Source organism: Somniosus microcephalus, chromosome 27 (assembly GCF_052327205.1).
Source record: "Somniosus microcephalus isolate GS21.2 chromosome 27, FLI_Smic_1.0, whole genome shotgun sequence".
Lineage (NCBI taxonomy): Eukaryota > Metazoa > Chordata > Chondrichthyes > Squaliformes > Somniosidae > Somniosus > Somniosus microcephalus.
Window position 1 is genome coordinate 25,935,438 of NC_141013.1, and position 24,269 is coordinate 25,959,706.

General features: G+C 41.6%; 1 protein-coding gene across 5 annotated transcripts in view; it reads left to right on the forward strand.

Annotated features, from left to right (window-relative positions):
• Positions 1 to 24,269, forward strand: part of ccpg1 (cell cycle progression 1) — a 66,823-nt gene that overhangs the window by 27,188 nt on the left and 15,366 nt on the right. For 2 of the 5 annotated variants that reach the window (XR_015073829.1, XM_085968770.1), the window contains exons 5-9: positions 6,090 to 6,300; positions 14,718 to 14,966; positions 18,237 to 18,275; positions 21,417 to 21,538; positions 23,909 to 24,034. Coding sequence is in view for 4 of the 5 variants with exons in the window: in XM_085968770.1 (XP_085824896.1) it covers positions 6,090 to 6,300; positions 14,718 to 14,966; positions 18,237 to 18,275; positions 21,417 to 21,538; positions 23,909 to 24,034 (747 nt within the window). In the remaining variant the exon portion in view is untranslated. The remainder of the gene's footprint in view (positions 1 to 6,089; positions 6,301 to 14,717; positions 14,967 to 18,236; positions 18,276 to 21,416; positions 21,539 to 23,908; positions 24,035 to 24,269) is intronic. The other 3 variants (XM_085968771.1, XM_085968772.1, XM_085968773.1) reach the window with 3 other exon arrangements.

Here is a 24,269-nt window from a genome sequence, read left to right on the forward strand (position 1 = left end):
GGGTTGAAAGGGAGGCTCACACTACCTCGGCCCACGCAACACCGGACTAACTCGTGGATTTCCCCACCCCCCAACTCTGCTTTTAATCCCCGGAAGAGAAGTTATAACTTCGACTATTTTATTTATTAGTTAAAAGTGGCGAGTGGTTTATGAATGTGGAAGCGATTAGGGCTGGATGGAAAAAAAAAATACCGAGATAAATACTGTTGTAACAATCAGTGACCCGCAAAGGTTCAAATGGTGCCCAACAGTAAACCATAATTCACTGCGCATGCACAGTCTTTGTATATCTGAGACTATTCCACGCGTCTCAATATGCAGGGGAGACGACTGATGTTTATGGCATAAACATCAGTACTCTCTGTATATTGATGGGACAAACCAACTGGCGGACCCCCTGAAATTGGGAGGTGTGGGGGCACGGACCCCCGGTTGAGAACCCCTGGTACAGACTCTAATAAACTCTTGCTATTTTAAAGAGGAAAACTGAAACTTATCAACAATTTGTGAGAGGTTGCCACTACTTTGCATATAAAAGGATTGCCTATATGTAGTAGAATCCACAAGAGCTATGATAAAAGCAATTAATTAGATTTAACTAATTCGTATTTAGGAATTTATCACTTTTCTCTGTTACACGTGATCTTTAATAACTTTTTGTACGTAATTGTGATTTTAACAAGTTATCCTGTATGGAAGCTATTTTAAGCTGCTTTCCATTGTGTGTCATTGGAATCTGTTACTGGAGATGGTTTTCAAATCGACTTGAGCTGATGTGCAAAAGGGTTTTTAAAAGCTTGATGTAAAAAATACTTTCTCTGGGATTTTGAGTATTTTGCATATATTAAAATCTGGTGAATTAAGTATTAAACCCAAATGTTCAAAAAAATCACACGTAATTTAATATGTTTTGAATGTGTTCTCTGAAATTGATAAATCAATTACTTGGCAGAATGATTGCAGTTTAGTAAATTGAAGTTTTCACTGAAGCAACTAAGGAGCGGCATCTTGGTGGCTCCGAGGTAAAGCTCCCGTCTCTGAGCCCTACAGGAAGATCTCCGGTTAGATTCGCAATCTGTGCTGAGTTTGCTGAATCTCAGCTGGACTAATTAAGGGTGCTGCAATGTGCCAGTGTCCTGGGATAGGGAATAAAACCAGCTTGGGTTCTTGTTCCTGATTGCTATACAAAGTGTCCAACATGCACCCCATAGGCTAAACCTGCACGCTCCTTTCATGTGGCCCTTGTGACTTCTCACATTAACTGCACAAAGCTGATTTCAAGTATGGTTAGTTACAGCAGGAACTTAAATTACATTTGTTGAAATCAGTTTTGTGTGCTTAATTTTAGAAGCTGTATGAACAGCTAAGCTGCTGCCCTTTAAACTCCCTGGGCCTGGCAGAGGCTGCTGTCTGACTGGTGGATTTAGACCAATCTAGATCAGAAGCTTAAAGAGCTGAAGCTCTCCAGGTTTCAACCTTTGAGGGAGAGCGAGGATTGTGGGAGCGAGGATTGTGGGAGCGAGGATTGTTGCGGGGGGGGGAAGCATGGAGCAAGGATGGGTAGGAAGAGGGGGTGGGCTTTTTATATATGAGGGTCTTGCTTTTCTATGTATGGGGAGGTTTGGCTTTGCATTTCTGTGTATGAGACTCATGCATTTTTATATATGGGGATCTGGCATTTTTTTGTGCGGCGGCTCTATTATTTGTGATAGTGGTGCTGCTTTTTGTGCATTTGTTTTTAATACTGTGTATTGGGGCTTTAATTTCTGCATGACTATATAGTCCACCCATAGGGTTTGATGTGAGTATCTGACCCCCAGCTCCAGAAAGATGTCCTATGTCATCTGTTCAGGCTCTGCTCCCAGTCCACCTCTCCCTTTTCTTTGGAAATATATTTGTGTTCTTTCATTCTCTAAGAAAGGCAGCCTCCTCTGTCTCCTGTCTCACAGACGAGTGACCTCGGCTAAACTATACATCTATCAACTTCCTTCAGATACTTCAATGCATAAAACCTTTATTCCTCCTGAAGTGCAATGGTTGAATAACTAAAGCTTGATCATCTGTGTGGCAATGAAAATCTTGTTCCATTCCATTCTTTAAAATCTACTTGCTTCTCCAGTCCTCTGAACAGCTACCTTTGGTGGCTCTAACAATTTAGGCTTTCTCCAGTCTTCTCACTACATAAAGGCAGCTTCCATAAGCACACCCGGGTCACCAGTGAACTGAAACCTGCAAGCTTATCAATGACTTGAATGGGATAGTGTGCCACAGGAACATAATTACCTTCTTGCCACGGTATTTTGCACTGTAGACTACATGGCCTGTCAATAATGTTCTCCTACCTGCTTCCAAAAGGAGTTAGTGGTATGCTGTGAAACCATATTGTTGGGACTAAAAGTAATAGTTACATTTATTTACAAATGAGACAATTTCACAGAATCGGAAACCTATAGCAATAAACTAACAATACAGTGTTTGGCTTACTCAGTACATAAACTGTTTCAAAACAATAAGGGGGAAAAATTCGGTTGCTTTGCGCCTCCCGTTCCAGGCGCTAACGGGGCGCAAAGCACCGAGCATCATGTGAGGTCAGCTCAGTGGGGCTCAGGAGCGCAGAGTACCTGAAGCGTAGCAATCCTAGGGGTGCTGTACCAGGACTGCATTATACACCCCAAATCTCAACCACAGCCAACTGAAGTAATTTTTAAAAACTCATTGTTCTATCTAAAGCCACATTAAAATTATGTAATGTAGTGTGCCCTTTTGAGGCATATCATAGCACTGCTTATGTTAACTGGCTCCACCCTCAATCACTGAGGAGATTTGAGTGGGATATGGCTTTGCCTACATTTGTTTGTTTTTCTTTTTCGCGCTCTCGCTCTTTCATTCCACTTACGCTCTAAGTACACTGTCCTACATACTCTCCCTCCTTCCTATTTCCTATATAGAAATCAAGACATTGCATCATCTACTCAAATTCAATCTTTCCCAAGGCAGTGGAACATATTACAGTACATCTATTCGACAATTTATAGGCTTTTATAACCTAAGCTTGATATCCTCTAATTACTACTTCTTGATTTACTGTACCTTTTTCCTTCTTGTTTTAACTTTAGTGGTATCCTACACTACAGGTCTTGGCCTTTCACCTAGATTTCTCAATAAAATAAATATGTTGATAGGTTTAGTGATGAACCGAGGAATGGGTTTCCAGGTATCCTTGATGTCACTGGAGGTAATGTATCACTTTCACTGCTGGGATGCTGGGCTTGCTGCCTCTCGGTGGGGGATCTTGCGGACTGGAGGATAAGGAGTGATCATAGATATCTACTAGTTTGGGGGAATCTGCGATACAGAGCAAAGCATTGTAGTCTGGACAGAACAGGGTTAATAATAGAATCATAGAATGGTTACAGCACAGAAGGAGGTCATTCGGTCCGTCGAGCCCGTGCCGGCTCTCTGCAAGAGCACTTCGGCTAGTCCCACTCCCCCGCCCTATCCTCGTAGCCCTGCAAACGTTTTTCCTACAGATACTTATCCAATTCCCTTTTGAAAGCCACGATTGAATCTGCCTCCACCACTCTTTCAGGCAGTGCATTCCAGATCTTAACCACTCGCTGCGTAAAATCATTTTTCCTCATGTCGCCTTTGGTTCTTTTGCCAATCACCTTAAATTTGTGTCCTCTGGTTCTCGACCCTTCCGCCAATGAGAGCAGTTTCTCTCTATCATGATTTTGAACACCTCTATCAAATCTCCTCTCAACCTTCTCTGCTCCAAGGAGAACAACCCTAGCTTCTCCAGTCTATCCACGTAACTGAAGTCCCTGATCTCTGGAGCCATTCTCGTAAATCTTTTCTGCACCCTCTCTAAGGCCGTCACATCCTTCCTGAAGTGCGGTGCCCAGAATTGGACACAATACTCCAGTTGACGCCGAACCAGTTGTTTTATAAAAGTTCATCATAACTTCCTTGCTTTTGTACTCTGTGCCTCTATTTATAAAGCCCAGGATCCCATAAGCCTTTTTAACTGCTTTCTCAACCTACCCTGCCACCTTCAATGATTTGTGCACACATACCGCCAGGTCTCTCTGTTCATACACCCACTTCAGGATTGTACCATTTAGTTTATATGTCCTCTCCTCATTCTTTCTACCAAAATGTATTACTTCACACTTTTCTGCATTAAATTTCATCTGCTACGTGCCCGCCCATTTCACCAGCCTATCTGTCTTCTTGAAGTCTATCACTGTCTTCTTCACTGTTCATTATACTTGCAAGTTTTGTGTCATCTGCAAATTTTGAAACTGTGCGCTGTACACCTAAGTCCAAATCATTAATATAGATCAAGAAAAGCAGTGTCCTAGTACCAACCCCTGGGGAACACCGCTGTATATCTTCCTCCAGTCCGAAAACAACCGTTCACCGCTACACTCTGTTTCTTGTCACTTAGCCAATTTTGTATCCATGCTGCCACTGTCCCTTTCAGTCCATGGGCTTCAACTTTGCTGGCAAGCCTATTATGTGGCACTTTATCAAACGCCTTTTGGAAGTCCATGTACACCATGTCAACCGCATTGCCCTCATCAACCCTCTCTGTTACCTCGATCAAGTTAGTTAAAGACGATTTGCCTTTAACAAATCAGTGCTGGCTTTCCTTAATTAATCCACACTTGTCCAAGTAATTGTTAATTTTGTCCCTGATTATCGTTTCTAAAAGCTTCCCTACTACCGAGGTTAAACTGACTGGATTGTAGTTGCTGGGTTTATCCTTGCATTGTTTTTTGGTACCTTCACCACAAGGACTGCAGCAGTTCAAGAAGGCGGCTCACCACCACCTTCTCGAGGGCAATTAGGGATGGGCAATAAATGCTGGTCTTGCCAGCGACACCCACATCCCAGGAACTAATATAAAAAAAACTTTTTTTGAACAAGGGTGTAACATTTGCAATTCTCCCGTCCCCTGGCACCACGCCTATATCTAAGGAGGATTGGAAGATTATGGCCAGAACCTCTGCGATTTCCACCTTAACTTCCCTCCACATGTTAGGATGCATCCCATCTGGTCCTGGTGACTTATCTACTTTAAGTACAGCCAGCCTTTCTAGTACCTCCTTTATCAATAAATATGATAACATTACTAAAGTATTAAACCCTTGAAAATTTGGGGATAGACAATAGATACTTCTTGGAAATCAAAAGCTTTGTATTACAGGTAGACTACCCTTTATCCGAACTTCCGAAAACCGAAACCCTCTAAAAACCGAAGGTTTTTTCGGTCAGCGTAAGTCGTGCGCACGACATGACCAGAGTGGCGCACGACTTACACTGAGCAGAGGGTCAGCGTAAGTCGTGCGCACGACCCCCCCCGCGGACACCCACTGACCCCCGCTGACCCGGACCCCCGCCGACCCCGACTTACGCTGAGCAGAGGGTCAGCGTAAGTCGTGCGCACGACCCCCCGCCGACCCCGACCCCCGCGGACCGCCGACCCCCCCCCCCCGCGGACCCTCGCCGACCCCGACCCCCGCCGACTTGCGCTGAGCAGAGGGTCAGCGTAAGTCGTGCGCACGACCCCCCGCCGACCCCCCCGCGGAACCACCTGACTCTTTTCCAAAGGCTCGAAAGCAACGAGAGCTCTGAGCCCGCGGCGGTGCCGGCCCCTGTTCCGACCGAGCACGACGACCTGTTGGTGGAAATGCGGAACTTCATTGCATTCCAGGCTAGCAGCGACGGACAAGCCACGACTGCGGACCCCCCCGCCGACGCCGACCCCCCCCCCCCGCCGACCCACCTTCTGAAATCCGAAATTTTCCAAAAACCGAAACACGGCTGGTCCCGAGGTTTTCGGATAAAGGATACCTGTACTGCAATTCAAACTACTATTGTATATATTCTAAGAAGTAATCAAAATCATTCTGTCAGAAGTGTTCTAGCAAATTGTACACTTTAAACAACTGGCATGGGTGCAAGATAGTTAGATGTTGCTTAGTTGATTTACAGGAATAGGTTATTGCTGAAGCTGATTGTTAGTTTGTTTTTTTTAATGGAAAGTTAACAGCGGACTCCTGTTTACTTGTTCTTTTAACTAGGCTCCAAAAGAAAAATTGGCTGATGACAGTACTTTTGTTGCTGCAACTTGTGATGATTCAGATATTGTTACCCTTGAGCCACCACCCGTGGACGATCTTCAGGCTGTCCAGGAGGAAACTGAAGTTGCAGCAGAAGAGCATACAAATGATGACGAATTGAACCTAGGCTCATCTTCCAGTAGCCAGTATACCTTTGCCCCACCGGAAACTGGTAAGAACAGGTCATTTAGAGTATAGCTGAGAGCAAGATAACAATTTCTGACTGCAGTAACTTAATTCTGCATTGAAGATGTTTTAGGTGTGGATTTCACAATTCACAATAGTTACTTCCGTTCAGCTGTTGGAATACTACACCTAACTATTGAGGTTAAAAGATAATTGTTCTATTATCCCACTAGAAGATACTTTGGCGTTCAAGTGAACGGTTCTCTTGTTTGTTTACATCACAGACTTTTTTGATACCTACTTAATGATATCACAGCTGCCTTCATCAGCATTCTACACTGCTCGATCATTGAATGTACAACCGTTATGATAGTAGATCAAAATTGCAGGCAAAGAATAACAAATACTTGGCAACACATTTATAATAGTCAAAAAACATCACCTGAACCTCAAAATTAAATATATATGCGGTATATATTTATAATTTTGTAAGTAAATTAACTGTGTTTTCTAGCTGTGTGTCACATTCTTTCCATGCTTCACCCATAGAGCTGAGCTCATTGCAGATTTTTGTTTTTTTTTCTCCCTTTCTTCTGGGCCTCCACCCACCACAGCACTATTGCCTCTGTTGACCTCCTCATTAGTTCCCTTAGTTATAGCATTGATGCTTTTGCTGCCACCAAGTCACTCATGGTCTTCCACACCTCTGTAGAGTTCCCAGCATCATATCCAAAAGTCTGAGGGTCGCAGATTTAAGTGCACCTGCTGCATGACTGGCCTGATCGCCCATTGCCAGAAATGATATGAGCATCTTGAGCCAAATTTTCCTCCTGCTCCAGGAACATCCTGGAGGGTAAGAACAACCCTCGACGACTCTTCTCAAAGACCAGTTCCCACCTCCTTCCCATTTTACTTGCTCCCACCTTTCTTACCGTCAGTGCCAAGTGCAAGGAGTTTATGGACTTTTTCATCTGTGAAGAAAGAACTTGAATTTCTATTGCACCTTTCATGACTTCAGGGTGTCCCTAAGCACTTCACAGACAGTGAAGTACTTTTGAAGTGTAGTTACTGTTGTAATGTCAGGATGGTCTCCCCTGCTGCCTCAGCCAGCATCTCCTTTTCTCCAGACTTTCCCCTCCTCATTTCATAGTAGTTGCTGTCCTATTTTCCCCTCCCCCAGCCTCATCATACTTATATCTTCTATAAGACCCACTTTCTGCTCCTTCAGTACATTCTGCATAGGCATCATTCCCTCCTCCTTCAGGACAGTGGTCAATACCCACCTCCTTGAAAAGACCATTCTTGACCTCTGTCCTTTTCAACATACTACAGGTAGACTATCCTTTATCCGAAAACCTCGGGACCAGCCGAGTTTCGGATAAAGGAGAATTTCGGATTTCGGAAGGTGGGTCGGCGGGGAGTCGGCGGGGGGTCGTGCGCACGACTTACGCTGACGCTCAGCGTAAGTCAGTCGGGGTCGGCGGGGGTCGGGGCCGGCGGTTGGTTTCCTTTTAATCTAGCATTCTGACACACTGTGAGTATATGACTTGCCCGTGGTCCTGGAGATCTGGTTTCAATGTAAAATCTTTGTGGAAGATGGATCCTATTAGTCTTGAGCTTTGGAGTGCACGTCATGCCTGATGTGAGAAATTGACTGTCCGGGAGGCCGTGGTGCATTCAAAACTGTACGCTGATCTTGCAAATTCTTGTCCTCATCACAAACAGTGTTAGAGATGAAAAGTGATTGGAGTAACCCAGGTGACTCAATGAGTAAATAAATTTCTGCAAAGGATCTGAGATTAGTGGGGTTGCATAATCCGCAAAATTCAAAATCAGAACACCAAGTCCTGCTGGCGGTTGTCGGGGCTGGCGGGGTCGGCGGTTGTCGGGGCCGGCGGGGTCCGCGGGGGGGTCGGCGGTTGTCGGGGCTGGCGGGGTCCGCGGGGGGGTCGGGGCTGGCGGGGTCCGCGGGGGGGTCGGCGGTTATCGGGGCTGGGGGGGTCGGCGGGGGGTCGTGCGCACGACTTACCCTTTATCCGAACTTCCGAAACCGGAACCCGCTAAAAACCTTCGGTTTTTAGAGGGTTTCGGTTTTCGGAAGTCCGGATAAAGGGTAGTCTACCTGTACTCCATTTCTAAATTCCTGTTCCTCTCTAAGGTCTAATACTCCAAACATGGTGAAGGGGGTACCTGGCAGAAGGGGATGCATTCTATGGGCTCCCTTCCCCCTCAATGTTATCGCAATCTGGCTCACACCTTTAATGAGAAAAAAATTGAAGGTTTTAAATAGTGCTGGTAACCCAGCATATTGTGTCCTTTTTAGAAACATCAACTAACTTTTAGGAGAGCAATTTATTTCAAACAAAGTAAAGCAAGTTCTATAACATGCATTCAGTGCAATCTTCCCTGCAATTTAATAGCAGAACAGCAGAGAACACAAGAGGATCTGGGGGTAATATGTTTGTGTACACTGTAATAGTGATAAAATGCACGTTCAATCTTTGCAAAGTTGCAGAGGAGGCACCAAGTGCTTTCCTTACTGGAAGGGAAGGAAACTGAAACAAATCGTATTTTTGTGCATCTCTTGGTAGCTGGTTACAGGTTGGATGTATAAACTCTATAGATTGCCCCTGCACAGCACTAAAACAGCCCTAATCAAAGTCACAAATGACCGTGGTGCTTCTCATCCTCTTGACCTATCTGTAGCTTTTGACATAGTCAACTACACCATTCTCCTCCAACGCCTCTTTTCTGTTGTCCAGCTGAGTGGGGCAGCTTTTGTTGGTTCCACTCTTGCCTATCCAATTGAATCTCCTGCAATGGCTTCTCCCGCCCCTGCACCGTCACCTCTGGAGTCCCCAAGGATCTATCCTTGGCCCCTTCTATTTTTCATTTTCATTTGGTGAAATCACCCAAAGACATGATGTCAGGTTCCATATGTACTCTGATGACACCCAGCTTTACCTCCCCACCATATCTCTCGACCGCTCTACTGTCTCTGTGTTGTCTGCCTGCTGCAGTCCTGCATGAGCCACAATTTCCTCCAATTAAACATTGGGAAGACCGAAGCCATTGTCTCCACCCCCTGCCGCCCCACCTCCACAAACTCCATTCCCTTGCCACTGATTCCATCTCCTTCTCTGACCACTGTCTCAGGCTGACCGAGACTGCTCGCACTCTGTCATATTTGGCCCCAACCTGAGTTTCTGACACCATAAAATCTCCAATCACAAAGACTACTTCCACCTCTGTAAAAGTAACATCACCAATCTCTCTGAATGGAGCTCATCCAAAACTCTGCTGCCCGTTATCTAACCCGTGCCAAGTCCCGCTGAACCATCACCTGTGTCATTTTTTTTCTTGATTACACTCCAGTGAAGCGCTTTGGGAATTTTCCTGTTAATGGCACTATATAAATGTGAGTTGTTGGTGGTGGCCTGAAATGAGTAGCATAATCTTGGTAGTATTTTTATTTAAATAAACTAAGAATTTTAAATGAATTACACTACATAATCACTTAAATGATTTACTCTGCGTTTCTCCGACTCTGGCCTATTGTGCATCGCCCACTTCCTTCACCCCACCATTGGCGGCTCTGCCTTCAGCTGTCTAGGCCCTAAGCTCTGGATCTCTTTGCCTCGCTACCTCTCTTTCCTCCTTTAAGACACTGCTTAAAACCTACCTAGTTGGCAAAGCGTTTGCTTACCTGTTCTGATGTCTCCTTCTTTGCCTCGGTGTCAATTTTTGTCTGATTACGCTCCAGTGAAGCATCTTTGGCTGTTTTACTACGTTAAAGGCGCTATATAAATGCAAGCTGTTGTTGTACATATTGGTGCGCATTTGAACCTGGATAGTTGAAAATTTTCTTCACTGGAAGTGAAGTCTGTTATTTAGGAAGTTAGGATTAGAAAAATGGATCTGATCCCGACCTCTCTGTGTTGCTTTCAGACTACTAAGAGTTGTGTGACAGTGAGAAAACACGACTGCTGGTTTTTTCTCTTTTTTATCCATCCTCTGTGGTAAAGTGCCTAACCCCTCTGTTCTGTCTGCCATGAGCCAGTTGGGATTCCTCTAAAATTGGCAACTATAGGAAAGAAACATGTGAGTCATAACCAGCTAGCAGTACACTAGTATTAAAATTAAGCATGAATGTTTGTCACAGAAGCCATTCATTAGTTTTTGTCTATCAAATTTGGATTTTTTTTTTTGCCCGGAGTGTTAAAACATATATATCAGTTTGTCTTGGACCATTTTGTTTATTTTCAAAATTATCTTGTTTTTGCCCCAGCTCCAGAGCTTTACAACTAGGAAACTTAAACTTACATTCTAATCTTAACTGATATTTGCACTTGGGCTTGCCTGGGGCAAGTTTGTTCTCAGTCAAATAGCTGGGGAAGGGGAACTGGTAAATAGTAAACTATATCTACACAGTCTTGCTCTCTACTTACAGATGATTTACTTTTGCCTGATTCTGAAATCCAGAATTGGTTGGAGGCCTGATTTCAGAAGATTGGCTCAGATGATGAAGGCCCTTTGCCTATTTGATCTGATCCTTGCAGAGTACCAACTGTACCATCTTCCATTACAGAATCTAGTTTCCTAAATGAGTCCAGTGTTCTGGCCTCAACCATGCTTCCTGGTATACTGTTACTTTGTATTTTGATTGCTGCCTAACATTGTGCTATACTTGGACTTCTATATTTGTATTATGATCTCTTAGTTACCAAAGTAAACAAATCTTTGCAATCTTCCCAAATAAGATTCTGTTAATAATCTCACTTTAAAAAAAAATTAATTTAATGCGTGATCTGCACTTCAGAAAAGTGATATAATTTTTTTTTAAATCTGTGTGAAAGAAAATATGCTGGAGCAGCTTTGGAAGATTCCAGAACATGTAAAAGAATTGAGTAATTAGCCGAGAGCATCTGTCTGGCAGTCTGATTTTCCCAAGTGGTGTGATCAAACTGAACCAGTAGGCTTTGCTTATGCAGGGTGACTAATAGTGATTCATAGGAGTTTTGTTTATGCTTCTTTTTTCTAACTGACCCCAATGCAGCTAACCTAGTATTCTAACCTGCAAATGGCTTTACATTTTATTCACACTCACTATCTAAAAATTATCTATGATTTTTAGCTGTACTGTGAATGATGGGGAAAAAAAGTATGTTATGCAAGGAATGAGATTTTGTTACGTCTTGTCCAAAATTGTTTCGGAAACTTGTATGTGGGTCAGTATATTTGTAACTTCATGTTCATCAAGGCAGGAAATATTAATACTAGAAATGGAATGTTTTTGCAACTCATCAACAAGAACTCCTAGAACAGATATAGCACAGTTTAGTTGCAGGGTAAAACTCCTGCACTTGGCCCAACAATAGTCTTTTAAAATAGCAAAATACCGCAGATGCTGGAAATCTGAAATAACAACAGAAAACGCTGGAAACACTCAGCAGGCCAGGCAGCATCCGTGGAGAGAGAAACAGAGTTAACGTTTCAGGTCTGGCACCCTTCATCAGAACTGGAAAAAGCTGGAGATGTAACGGATATTAAGCAGGTACAGAGACAGAGAGGGGGGAGGGAGGGGAGGAAGGAATTGAAGGAATATACTGTGCTTATGTAACAGGCAGGAAAGATAAAATGTTGCAAATGGGAATGGCAAAATCATACAGCATGAAAAATGGGGGCAGGGGTTATAGTTTGAAATTGTTGAACTCAATGTTGAATCCAGAAGGCTGTAAAGTGCCTAATAGGCCGAGGTCAGAGAGATTTTAAAAACAAAAAACTTAATCAAGGGACTGTCCAGCGTTTAATCCTTAATTTGGACTCCATTTTCCATATATGTGCTCAACCCAATTAAATCAATTGTAGATTTTTCAGACTTGATTGTTTATTATGTCTATATAGCAGTAACCACACTTCAAAATGCAATTCATTGGATGTGTCGTGCTTTAGGACATCCTATGTATATACAGTACTACAAATGCACATTTGCTTCCTGAATATTTGTACCATTTCTGTTTTTTTTAAATCATCTCCACAGCCTTTTCAGTCGGTACTTTTTTGTTTTGAGTTGCTCAGATTTCTGGTTGGTGTATTATTAGCATTTTTTCATTAGCTTTTACTTATCCTATTTGCCTGGAACATGACACATTGCCCTCCCTGACCTCTCTGCAACCTTTGATATGGTCAACCTCTCCATCTTCATGGCACTTTCCTTTTCATGGTTCTATTCATACCTGTCCTACATAGCACAACTCCTGCAATGGTTTCTGTCTCTACACAGTTGTATCCAGTGTGCCCAGTGTTACACCTTTGGCCCTCTTCTATTCCTCATTTATATACTGTTGCTCTGAAGGAAACTTAACTGGACCAGCCACATAAATACTTAGAGAACATTGATCGGGGGAAGACTCTCCACTGTTTAGAGTCATACCTAGCACAAAGGAAAATGATTGTGGTTGTTTGAGGCCAATCATCTCAGCCACAGGATATTGCTGCAGGAGTTCCTCAAGGCAGTGTCCTAGGCCCAACCATCTTCAGCTGCTTCATCAATGACCTTCCCTCCATCATAAGGTCAGCAGTGGGGATATTCGCTGATGATTGCACATTCAGTTCCATTCGCAACACCTCAGATAATGAAGCGGTCTGTGCCCGCATGCAGCAAGATCTGGACAGCATTCAGGCTTGGGCTGATAAGAGGCAAGTAGCAGGCAATGACCATCTCTAACAAGAGCGAGTCTAAACACCTCCCCTTGACATTCAACGGCGTTGCCATTGTCAGATCCCCAACCATCAATACCCTGGGAGTTCACCGTTGACTAGAAACTTAACTGGACTAGCCACATAAATATTGTGACTACAAGAGCAGGCCAGAGGCTGGGTATTCTGTGACGAGTGACTCACCTCCTGACCCCCCAAAGCCTTTCCACCATCTACAAGGCACAAGTCAGGAGGGTGATGGAATACTCTGTACTTGCCTGGATGAGTGCAGCTCCAAGAACACTCGAGAAGCTCGACACCATCCAGGACAAAGCAGCCCGCTTGATTGGCACCCCATCCAGCACCTTAAACATTCACTCCCTCCACCACTGATGCAATGTGGCTGCAGTGTGTACCATCTACAAGATGCACTGCAGCAACTCCCAAACCCGTGACCTCTACCACCTAGAAGGACAAGGGCAGCAGGTGCATTTGAACACCACCACCCGCCAAGTTACACACCATCCTGACTTGGACATATATCACTGTTCCTTCTTCGTCGTTGGGTCAAAATCCTGGAACTCCCTACCTAACAGCACTGGGAGTACCTTCACCACACAGACTGCAGCAGTTCAAGAAGGCTGCTCACCACCACCTTCTCCAGGGCAATTAGGGATGAGCAATAAATACTGACCTTGCCAGCGATGCCCACATCCCATGAATGAATAAAAAAGAAATCCGCCAATCCTGAGTCCCAGATTGCAACCTCTGCTCTTACGAATCTTAACTACTGTGCATATTTCCTGCCAGTGCTCCATCTCTTGTGGCAGAGGCTTCTGTCATCATGCCCTACACTCTGGAATTCACTCCCTTAATCCTTCCACCTTGCGACATCTCTATCCACCTTTTCGACCATTCCTTTGGCCACTTCCTCTAACCTGCTCAATGTCTCTTACCCCAGCCTTTGTGAAGTGCCTTGGGGCAGTTTGCTACTTCAAAGGTGTCCGTTGTTAACTGAACTGAGCAGGGTTATGATTTTTTCCTTCTTGAGTATTGCATAAAAGCTCGGGGAGGGGCAGAGTAATCTACTGGGGAGAAGGAAGTTCCTTATCTTGACAGGCTGATTGATCCATTGTTTAAATGATTAATGTGCTGTCTTATTTGTCTTGCTTGTGCAATTTGGAAGTGAGATGTACAGTGTAAATATTGCTTCTTGTGCATTTAACATTTTTCATTTGTGACTTCAGTTTTGAAGCAAAAATAAGGGGCATCCTTCTCTGATTCCTGCATTGAAGGGAAAATGTGGCTGAATGCACAGGGTAGATTTGGAGCTTGACTACATGAACAGATCCACTTTCTGAACGCAACACCAATGGACGTTTCTTGAGTAAAGTGAGCGGAAATCCAGTCAAGTCTCTTTCTGTATCTAGGGCAGGTGGCTGGTGCTTCTAGAGTGGTGTACCATGTGGATCAGTGTTGTTTCCTGAGTGACAGCCTTGTATAAACCCTGTTTGGTTGATAGTGGACAAGGACCAAGGCAACCGCATCCAACCTGGTTGCTAGGATCTTGGCTAATATTTCACAGTCAGCATTGAGCAGGGATGGGAGTCAACAAGATGAGCTGGGGATGGAGTCTTATTTTTCTTTAGAAAGCTTTTTAAATTATCCCACCGACATACGTGATAAATTAGTAATAACCACGGGTAGATTTAATTGCACTGATACACTAGCCTACGTAATCGTTATAATGTCTTTCTTTTTCAGTATCTGCAATTGAAGGAAGCAGAGATGAATCAAGTAGTGATGAAACCAGTGATAAATCCAGCCCTACACTGCGAAGACGACGTATTCGAAAAAGAACGCTGTCTTCTTCTGAAGCCGAGGATATACCTGGTGAGGATGTGGTGGATGGGGAACAGCAGCAGCAGCAGCATCGGTTCAATACCACTCTGAATAAATGCATCTTACTTGCACTGGTTATCGCTTTCAGCATGGGATTTGGACACTTCTATGGTAAGTTTAACAGAATCAGCTTGCTTGTATATTGCCCCTTTGCCATAGTAAATGTCCCAAGGTGCTCCACAGAAGAGAAAAGGGGAAGAGGAGATGGACACTGAGCTGTAATTGGAGAATTCGAGGAAAAGATCAAAGATAGAAATTTTGAGAAGGCTTTTGAAAGTGGGGAGAGAAGTAGCAAGGCCGAGAGGTTTAGGGTGAAGACAGCTGAAAACTCTAGCAGGGATAGTGGCGTTGAGGGATGGGAGGATGCATAGAAGGCCAGACCAGTGATATAACTAAGTTGTGCTGTAACTTTGGATAGTGCAGTCTTGTGGTTACACCAGTTTGGTTTCCTTCCCTTTTACTAACTTTGTGGCATCACGAACTGAAGCAACACAAGTTAGGTATCTTCAATTCTGCTGCAATTTGGGCAGTGGTCATCTGCTGTTGGTCACCTTTTCTCCCTTTTCCTGTCAATCTGGGGCGTATGTGAGCTTTAGAAAAAAAAAGGGGACAACAAAAGTTCAGGGGGAAGAAAGGAAATAATAAGACAACATTTTGATGTTTATAAAGGCATCTGTGGAGTGCAATCTTTGTTCAGGGTAGGTGGGAGGACGGTCTTATTGGCTAGATAGAACAACGTTTTGCTACATCTTGGTCATTGTTGGTTGCCAGAATGTGGAGGATAGATTTTTTTTAAATCTCGAATAGTTGTCGCTTTATTGGGAATTTTTTAGAAAGCACCTGTATCAGTAGTTGAATACAGTTGATGCTGCTGGGAGCTTTGTACGAGGTATTGAGATGTCCTACTTTAATGCTCCCAGGTTCTAGAAGCCAGGCATTGGTGTATATCCATTTTTATCTTTTGCTTAAAACATGAAGTAAGGAGACGAAGGAAGGAGACTCTGCCTTTTATTAGGAATGTGTATATTCTGGCCATTAATGTAGAGCATACTTAAAAAAAAAAAAAAAAACTGCCAGCAATGGGACGTACAGTCAATTGAATTGCACCAGGAAAAGTGGTCAGTTGTTCATCTGTGTGACTTTAGGGCACGGAGCGATCGCATCTTCCAGAGATGTTGCATATAATGTTGTGTAATGCTGTCAGTTTAAAGGCAATTCTGGTACGTTGTGACGTCTTAAGTTTATGTTCTGTATTTTGGTTTATGGTTAGTTTTTTATGTATTTTCAGGTGAATTTGAAGGTAAGAAAGGCAGTGAGTACAATAACCAAAGTCATAAGAACTGTGTGGAAATATTTTATCAAATTTACATGCAATGCAGTGGTAACTAGAGTCTTGGAACCTTTCTTGATGCTGCAAGTGTTATTGCTCTAATGTGCTCCCATTGATTTTTTTAAATGTCAAGACAGTTTTTTGTTTCGTAAGTTTTTAGAAAAAAGTCATTAATTTTTTTTTAATGAATTGACACAAGTAAAGTCCCAGCTGTTTAAATGTGCACAGTACAGAAATGCATAACTCCTGTTTTTATATTTAGATTTCAAGGCTATGTTGCTCCTAATATTTTTCTTTTCCTCATGTCTTTATGGGAAATATACACCGTTGGCCAATAGGACAGGCATGCTCAAAACTTTCTCTCTCTCCTATTTTTGTGATGGTCTCTTAAGATGTATGAGATTTTCAACTTGCACCCTGCCCCGTAGGGAAATGGCCATCTTCTACCTGACACCCACACTAGAGCAAGTGAGACTGGTAACTCAACAGAGTGGGGTGGATCAGGTCTACGTCCCATCACTTCAGAGCACCACATGGCGGTGCCTCAAGTGTACTATAACACTGAGAAGCCCATTAAAAAAAGTGCAGTTGACGAGGTTATATACATAGTCATCCACTGGAGCTAGTGGTAATACTTGCAGTGGCCAAGATGGGGTTTTCTTGTACTGGACACCAGGATTTGAGTTGGTACTTGAAAGCATTCTGGAGTATATGTAGCATGTAAAATTTGGTTTAATATTGGTTGGCTGTCCACATACAGCAACAAATGCCCCTAACATTTTTTCAAGTTTGGTTGCTTAAAGCATGTACATATTTATTGAGATGAGTTGGTGTACTGTATGACATTTGTAATCTGTTCAGCTTTTTTCCCTGTAGCATGCAAAAAATCAAGTTTTTATATTACAATTTGATTGTATATATTTGATATATAAATATTTTATTTTGAACATTTGCGCATGTACTTTCAGTAAAATAAGTGCTGCTGTGGAGATCTGTAAAATTACTATGCATGGTTTTCTTCACAAAGTGATAGAAAACGCTTGTGAACTCATTTGCATGCATTAATATTTCACAATAAAAGTGAAAACAAAATTGGAAAATCTAGATACAACTAACATTAGGATGAGCTAATAATATTGGTATTCAAATCCACACTTTACTTTTTACTTGGATTTATTATTTACAAAGTTTTTTTTAAAGTGCCACTGTATATAACCATATAGTGACATTCCTAATTCAGGTTTTATTTAGATTCTTTCAATTTCTATAAACTGTACACATTTAAAGAAGTTGTACTCTTTACTTATATAACAATTGTAAATCAATGCATGCACTAAAAAAATAAGATGACAAGAAAAATACGTTCTAAAGCGACTAAATGGATCTTAAAATAACTAAAAAGAGTTATTTTTAACAGTTGGTTAGATTTTTCACAGTTTTAAGATACTTATTTTGTATCATATGTGGTCTTGAAACTGGCACTGTTACATTTATCCTCAGTATTTAGTTGCAAGCACTGTAACTGCTTTTCTCCTAGTCCTTCTGTCCCTGTAACAAAAATTCAAATAACCACCCAAAGCCGATTTGAAACGGTAACAATTAGTTCCTTTGTGGCCCCAAATACAACTAACGGTGAGTTATCAAATAGAGTTTTACATCTATGACTTGATAATAGAAATCAAAAATAAATGCAGTGAAAGAGTGCATAAATCAAACCTTCACAAAGCTTCTTAGGATTTGCAAACCCAGGAATGCAAATTCTACACTGGTAAAAAGTGGCCAGCACGCCAGGTTTTACAATTTTGCATCGACCGGAGTTCACATGCTGCAATGTACCTTTATTCATTGCATAGAGATACAGTGTGAAGTGGTAAATGAGACAATACTGCTACACTTTCAATTGCCTGTCATATTGAACTGAGACAATAATGTGTGTGTGTAACTTGCGCATGTATTTACATTTTTTTTGTAATTATATCAAGTCTCTGTTGAAATAAATTGCATTTGGGGTTGAGACTAACCTGCGAATTTAATACTTGATCCCCGTTTAGGAGACATTCAAGATGGCAGCCAGTTGCCTCTGAAGAGGGGTGAGACGAAGCTCATTTGAAATAATGGGGAGTATGAGAGGGCCATCCTTGCTCTTGATAGCCCCAATTAAACTTTTTTTAAAAATGTATATTTTAAGTTTATACTTTATACTTTAATTAATTAGAATTTCAGCAGTATAGAATAAATCTGGGGATTACTTGTCACTTGGAAATGCTGTATTAGTGTGTGTGTGTGTGTACGCTCTTGCTTACTCACACATTTATTTTCCCCTTGATGATGAGTGTCTCTCTGTAGTGTAGCTGTATTTATTTCCTGCTCGCGCTCTAGCCCAGCAATGTGCCTTAACACTCCCACTATCCACTGCAGACCTCATACGAACATCAGTCTGAATGTTTTATAACTTTCTATAATGCATACAAAATTGTGGGCACTTTTGATGTGTGGACCATGTTCACTTAGAAACTGGCTTGAGATTGGCAAGTTCATTATTGTGCCGGACCCTTGCGGTTGGCAGAGAGAGGAGGCTTCTATCCCATCAGACCAGGCAGGATTAAAGCCAGTGTCCCATAGTGTACTAACCTGTTGTTCCCTCTCTGTCCCACCAGATTTTGTTTTACAGTGCAGTTTAATGTGACTAGTAAGAAGCTGAATGATTATGGGTCCCACTGCCATTGAGCAGTATTACTGAATTATTAACAAATAGAGGGCACTTTTTTAAATATAAAAAAGCATTAAAATCATTTAAAAAGTAACGTGTTTCATAACATAGTATACTTCAGAGTAGTGACAAATTAATCAATCTGATGTGACTTAAATTCATTTACAGCTTGCTGCTTTTTTGTGTTCATGTTTTTTTCCCTTTTTTCCTCATCCCCTACCCAATAGCTTCTTGCAGCTTTCCGGTACCTCAGCTAAGTCGCCAATTATAATGTGTAAGCCCGGATGGTGAGCGTTGTCAGTTTATTCAAGCTGAGCCTGATCTTGTTCTTGCCTGATGTCCTCACACGTACCCTTTCTTAGAGGTTGCTGGAAAGAAATCAAAGGCTGATTTATCTTTACCAGTTTCTGAGCACTGAGGCCAAATCTAGCACTCTAACTGCTGTCCTGGCTGAGATTTGCTAACTCCATACACCAGAGAACAAACCTGGGATCTACTGGTCTATATGGCTAAGTACTTCATCAGGTGGTGCCTTTACCTACTAGACCATCAGGAGAACTGCCACTCACAGCTTTCAATTGCAAGATAGATTATTAACTCATTTGTTACTATAATTCCTGAGTTATTTGTTTGGCTTGTGGAGGTCATAGCTCACTAGGCCCTAAGCGCATTTATTGAAGTAAAGGATTTTATTCTCTCAATCTTCCAGGGCATCATAAAGAATTACAACATTGTTGAAAATAGAAACCTAAATCATGAGGACACGACTGAATAAAATTTCATATTCTGTTTTATGCTGTTCTTTAGAGATCAGTTTGGGGTTTAAATCCACATTGTGCATCTCAAATCAGTACTACTTTTAACTAGATTAATTTTGGGGCAGCTTTTCTGCTGTTGCCACTAATGCTGTGTCTCCACCACCCCCCCCCCGCCCCCCCCCCCAGAAATGTGATACGAGAACGTGCTTAGTGTGCAACAGGTGCAAAAAGTTTACTTTTGTGCATGTGTGTCGCAAAGAGGAGACTAGTCCACTGAGGAATATATTTTCCTCCAGCTGCTAATGTGAGTGAACAGATTTGTGCAAGTCAGGGGGAAATATACCCTCAGCTGTGCAGTATTTGTATTGAACTGGAGCTCTGTATATACACAATGTAAAATTGGTTGCTTATTAGTTATTAACAAGGTGACTTTTCTGGATCGTAGGGCAATTTGTTCAAATCTTGAGAGAAGTGTTTTAAATAAATATGGGCGCTGAGATATGTATTGTAAAAATCGATCACACTTGCATTTTTCTAATGCCTTATCATGTTAAATATAATACTTCACATAGTGAATTATTTTTGAAACAAAGCAAACATTTAGAGACCGGCCTCTTTTACCAATACAGGAATGTTTAAAAAACATAGCTGACTTCTTTACTAAGCATAAAAAATAAGATGGCATGGCAGTGCTAAGAATTGCAGTACTAATGCTCAAAGAATAGGAGCGGGGTGGGGAGAGTATGCCACCTGGGTATTATCTAATGTCTTATAGTGACCAGAAAAAAGGGGTACTGATGGTGGTCTAGGTGTAGCCTGCCTGAATCTTGGTGGCAGGGACGTGAATCTAGATGGACTTGAAGAAATAAGGGAATCATTTACATCAGGAAAAATTTACTAAATTAAAAGGTATGTGTTTAAAAAGATCAAAAGTGTAATATTTATAAGTGTCGGACAAAAGCAGAACAAAATCTTTATCTGAATTGTGAGAAGAAGAAAAATGACTTTAACCCGAACCATTGAATTGCTAGTTGAGCTCGAATAGAGAGGCTTGTGCTGGACTTCACCTGTGCAGGTTAAGACATTGTTCATGTATGTGAAAAAATAACTGAAGTTTACTCCCCTCATGAAGCACACTGTTACAATGTAAGTGGGTAATCTCAAATATAATTTAGTGCAATACGAGTTTGTAGCTTAATGTCTGCCAGCACACTCTTACTGGGTCATTGTACAAAACGAACAAAATAAATAAAACAATTTGCAGAATATGCAAAAGCGAAGACTCAAAAATCCTATTGTTCTTGTGAAATCTATCTACATGTTGAGTTCATGGAAATAATTTGTTAAAATGCAACATACAGAATTTATTTTATTATGTGCACATTAATGTTATATTTGGATTTATATTTATCATTGGGAGCTTGGTGAAGGAAGAGAGAATGCATGCATAAACACAAGTATATAAAATTGCAGTGACCTGACGGGACAAACTACAGCCAATGAGATATCAACCATCAGATTTATATGAAGCAAACTTAGCAAAGTTGGGATGTATTCATCCTTCAGGTTTATTGTACCAATCATGTTACAGTACTGCATTTATTTCACAAATCAGCATTATCTCATCATTTGCATGCGCTGCTTGTCAATGATGGATCTTTCATAATTATCAAGTAACCAGCCAGTAATGCATTGATAAAGGAAAATCCAAAAGTCTGTCTTTTTGATAGTGCCATGGTGTGTTTTCTTTTGGCTGATTGCAGGGACGACCCAAATACAGGAACAACAGAAAGTGGTAAAGAAAATCCATGACGATGAGTTGAATGATGTTAAGGATGATCTCTTTCAGTGTCAAAAGGATCAAGAATCATCTGCAGACAATAAGGTGGGTAGTAAATAAACATCATAAAGTCATTACAGGCCTACAGATATTAAAGCTGCCCTGTGTTTAACCCTCTCTCCAGCTGATGAAATGGAATCTTCAGTACAATAAAGTCTCAACAAAATAGTAAAATATTGATGCTATGTTTTAGTAGAATTACTATTTTATACCTGCATTCAGTATTTCTAGAAGCAGATTGATTGGTGCCACAGTAGTAGTGGTTTGAGTGGAGAATAGCGCTCTGATGCAGTGCAATTTCTGATATCAGTTCTTAGTAAAAATACAAAGTGCTTTTCACTGTTCTATGGCTTTCACTGTTACGCAACTTTCAGAAAGGTGTCAGAATTTGTTATGGAGACATGATTTATGAGCAGGGCCACTGAAAAATTGTGGCAAAAGTTGCAAGGATTTTCACTTTTTTTTGCACGGGATGGGCTATTGTGCATAGGCGTCTATTCCTGACTCTTAAATTATTTTATTAATCCCCCTCCCTTCCTAGTTAGATAATGTAGCCATATTTCTCATCTACCCGCCCACAGTTCATGTAAGTACTCTTCCCACCCCCATCAGTTCAGTGTTGCCCAATTCAGTTTTGCTCTTCTCTATCAAAACTAAGTTGTTTTGATTTTAGTCATTTCTGCAGATTTTTCCCATCTATAATAAAACATACAATCTGCCACTTGATGTGCAATGTTGAACACACTACTTAAAATAACATACCCTGAACTTTAAATAGCTGCCTGCCCCACCCATACCAATAAATTCAGTGGAATAGCTGACTTACTAACATGACCAGTTGGCCCAACTGCACAAAGTCAAAGTAACATTCCAGTATGTCTGGTATTCATTCCATTAGTGCTGTCAGATTTTTTTTGACTTTGCCCAATATCTGACTCATCAGTTCAAATAAGTCTGCTTTGCACCAGTGAAAATTAGAATCAACGCTTGAGTGAAGATTGAGCCAATAAGGAGGTGAATCAATTTTATATGGCCCAGTCACAAGCACTAAAAGACTCAAATATCTTTACTAATTCCTCTTTGTGAAATAGATGCTAAAACAAAATCTGCTATTTTTGTTAAGAACATAAGTGCAGTGTTGCACAGATTTTCTAAATATTCCATATGGATTTTGGTGAGATTTCCACTGATTGTAATGGAGTCTAGCAACAGCTAATATCAGCTCATTTCAAAAAAATGTTGGACTTGATTTGCAGCTGCAATAAATGTAACTACAGGAAATTTTGGTTTATCCGGAGGTTGTATGCCCGGAAACCTCGATCTAACGGCAGAAATCAGCAGCTGTTTTGGTTAGGTTTTTTTTCTTCTAGCATTTTTTTTTTTTAACAGTCAGGCTCTGGAAAGCGTCCCTGTAGCTTAGCAACAACTTCAGAGACGCTTCCAAGGTACGGGCCGAGTGTTTACAAGCTGTTGCTAAGCAACAGTGTTTGTTGTCCAATATGGAGATGAAAACCTCCTATCCTTCAACATTAGCGCTGGTCTATCCGGAAGTTTTGATGGATCGGCAGCAGCTCGGTCCCGTCGGTGCCGGATATCAGAACTTTTCCTGTACACAGTAATTAAAGGGTAAGGCTTTCTGGTGAACTGCTAAATAATCCAAAATGATATTCTGGATTATTTAACACTTCTTAGTGCCTCTCATTGCAATGTTGTTCAATGCTAAAGAGGGTCGGGAATTTTATCCTTAATGACCATTAATTAAAAGATCAGGAAGGTTAGATCTTGCTGAATTGACCTCCATAATATTTTATATCAATGTGAATAGAAATGGTGTTTTATTTGGAAAAAGTTTCATCCAATTGAGGTTCAGTTCTATCCGAGTTAGAGTGGGCTCCACAGCTTCCCTAATAAATAACAAGTGAGTAGTTGTGCCATAAAGACTGGAAGGTCTTCGGTTCAACTCAGATGTGTCCTAAGTGAGCTGATTTTAGATGAGGCAGCGGTAGGGCTGCTTCTGTCCAGTATCCCAGGGTTAGGGAAAGAAAAATTGGCCAGGGTTTTCACTCGTTTACTATCCAGCAATCCCTGCTGGAAGTGCATGCTTGTGGATGTTTGATGAAGACTGAATCAGGCTGGGCAGTGATACCCTCTGGTAAATAGTTTGCCGATACTCACGAATAATGGCCACCTAAAGGAACCAGAAGGTGAGCAGTATCGTATATGACTACCACAACAAACAGTCAATACATTCAGGAGGGGAGGGGGTGGAGGGGTTAAGGTTAGTGGAAGTAGCCACAATCTTATTCCAGCAAAGGTACCAATTTTTAATGAACTTGATTTCACTGATACAAAAATATAAAAGGTGGTATGTGCAGCAGTCATATACTCACTGATAGCTGCCATGTTACAAATTAGGCCAGAACTGAGGAACTTTTGGAAGACATAAAGGAAAAACCAGACGAGCTGCTTACACTGACAGAACTTATGGATAAAATAAGAAACGAGAACCAGCAGCTCAAACAAAAGCAAGCTGAGCTTCAGGTAACTCAACTGCTCTTGGATATTTATATGACAATTCTCAATATACTACAAATGACCTGTGTTCATGTAAGCGTGCTTCAAATATTATGATTCAAATGCCTGATCTGACCGTGTTTGCCGGTTGGCCTCCTAAGTCTTCCAACTATCAAACCTAAACCAGTTTAGCTTTGTGCTATTAGTTCAGATACAGAAACAGTGAATAGTTTTGAGTGTGTGAAATTAACATTATTTTAAC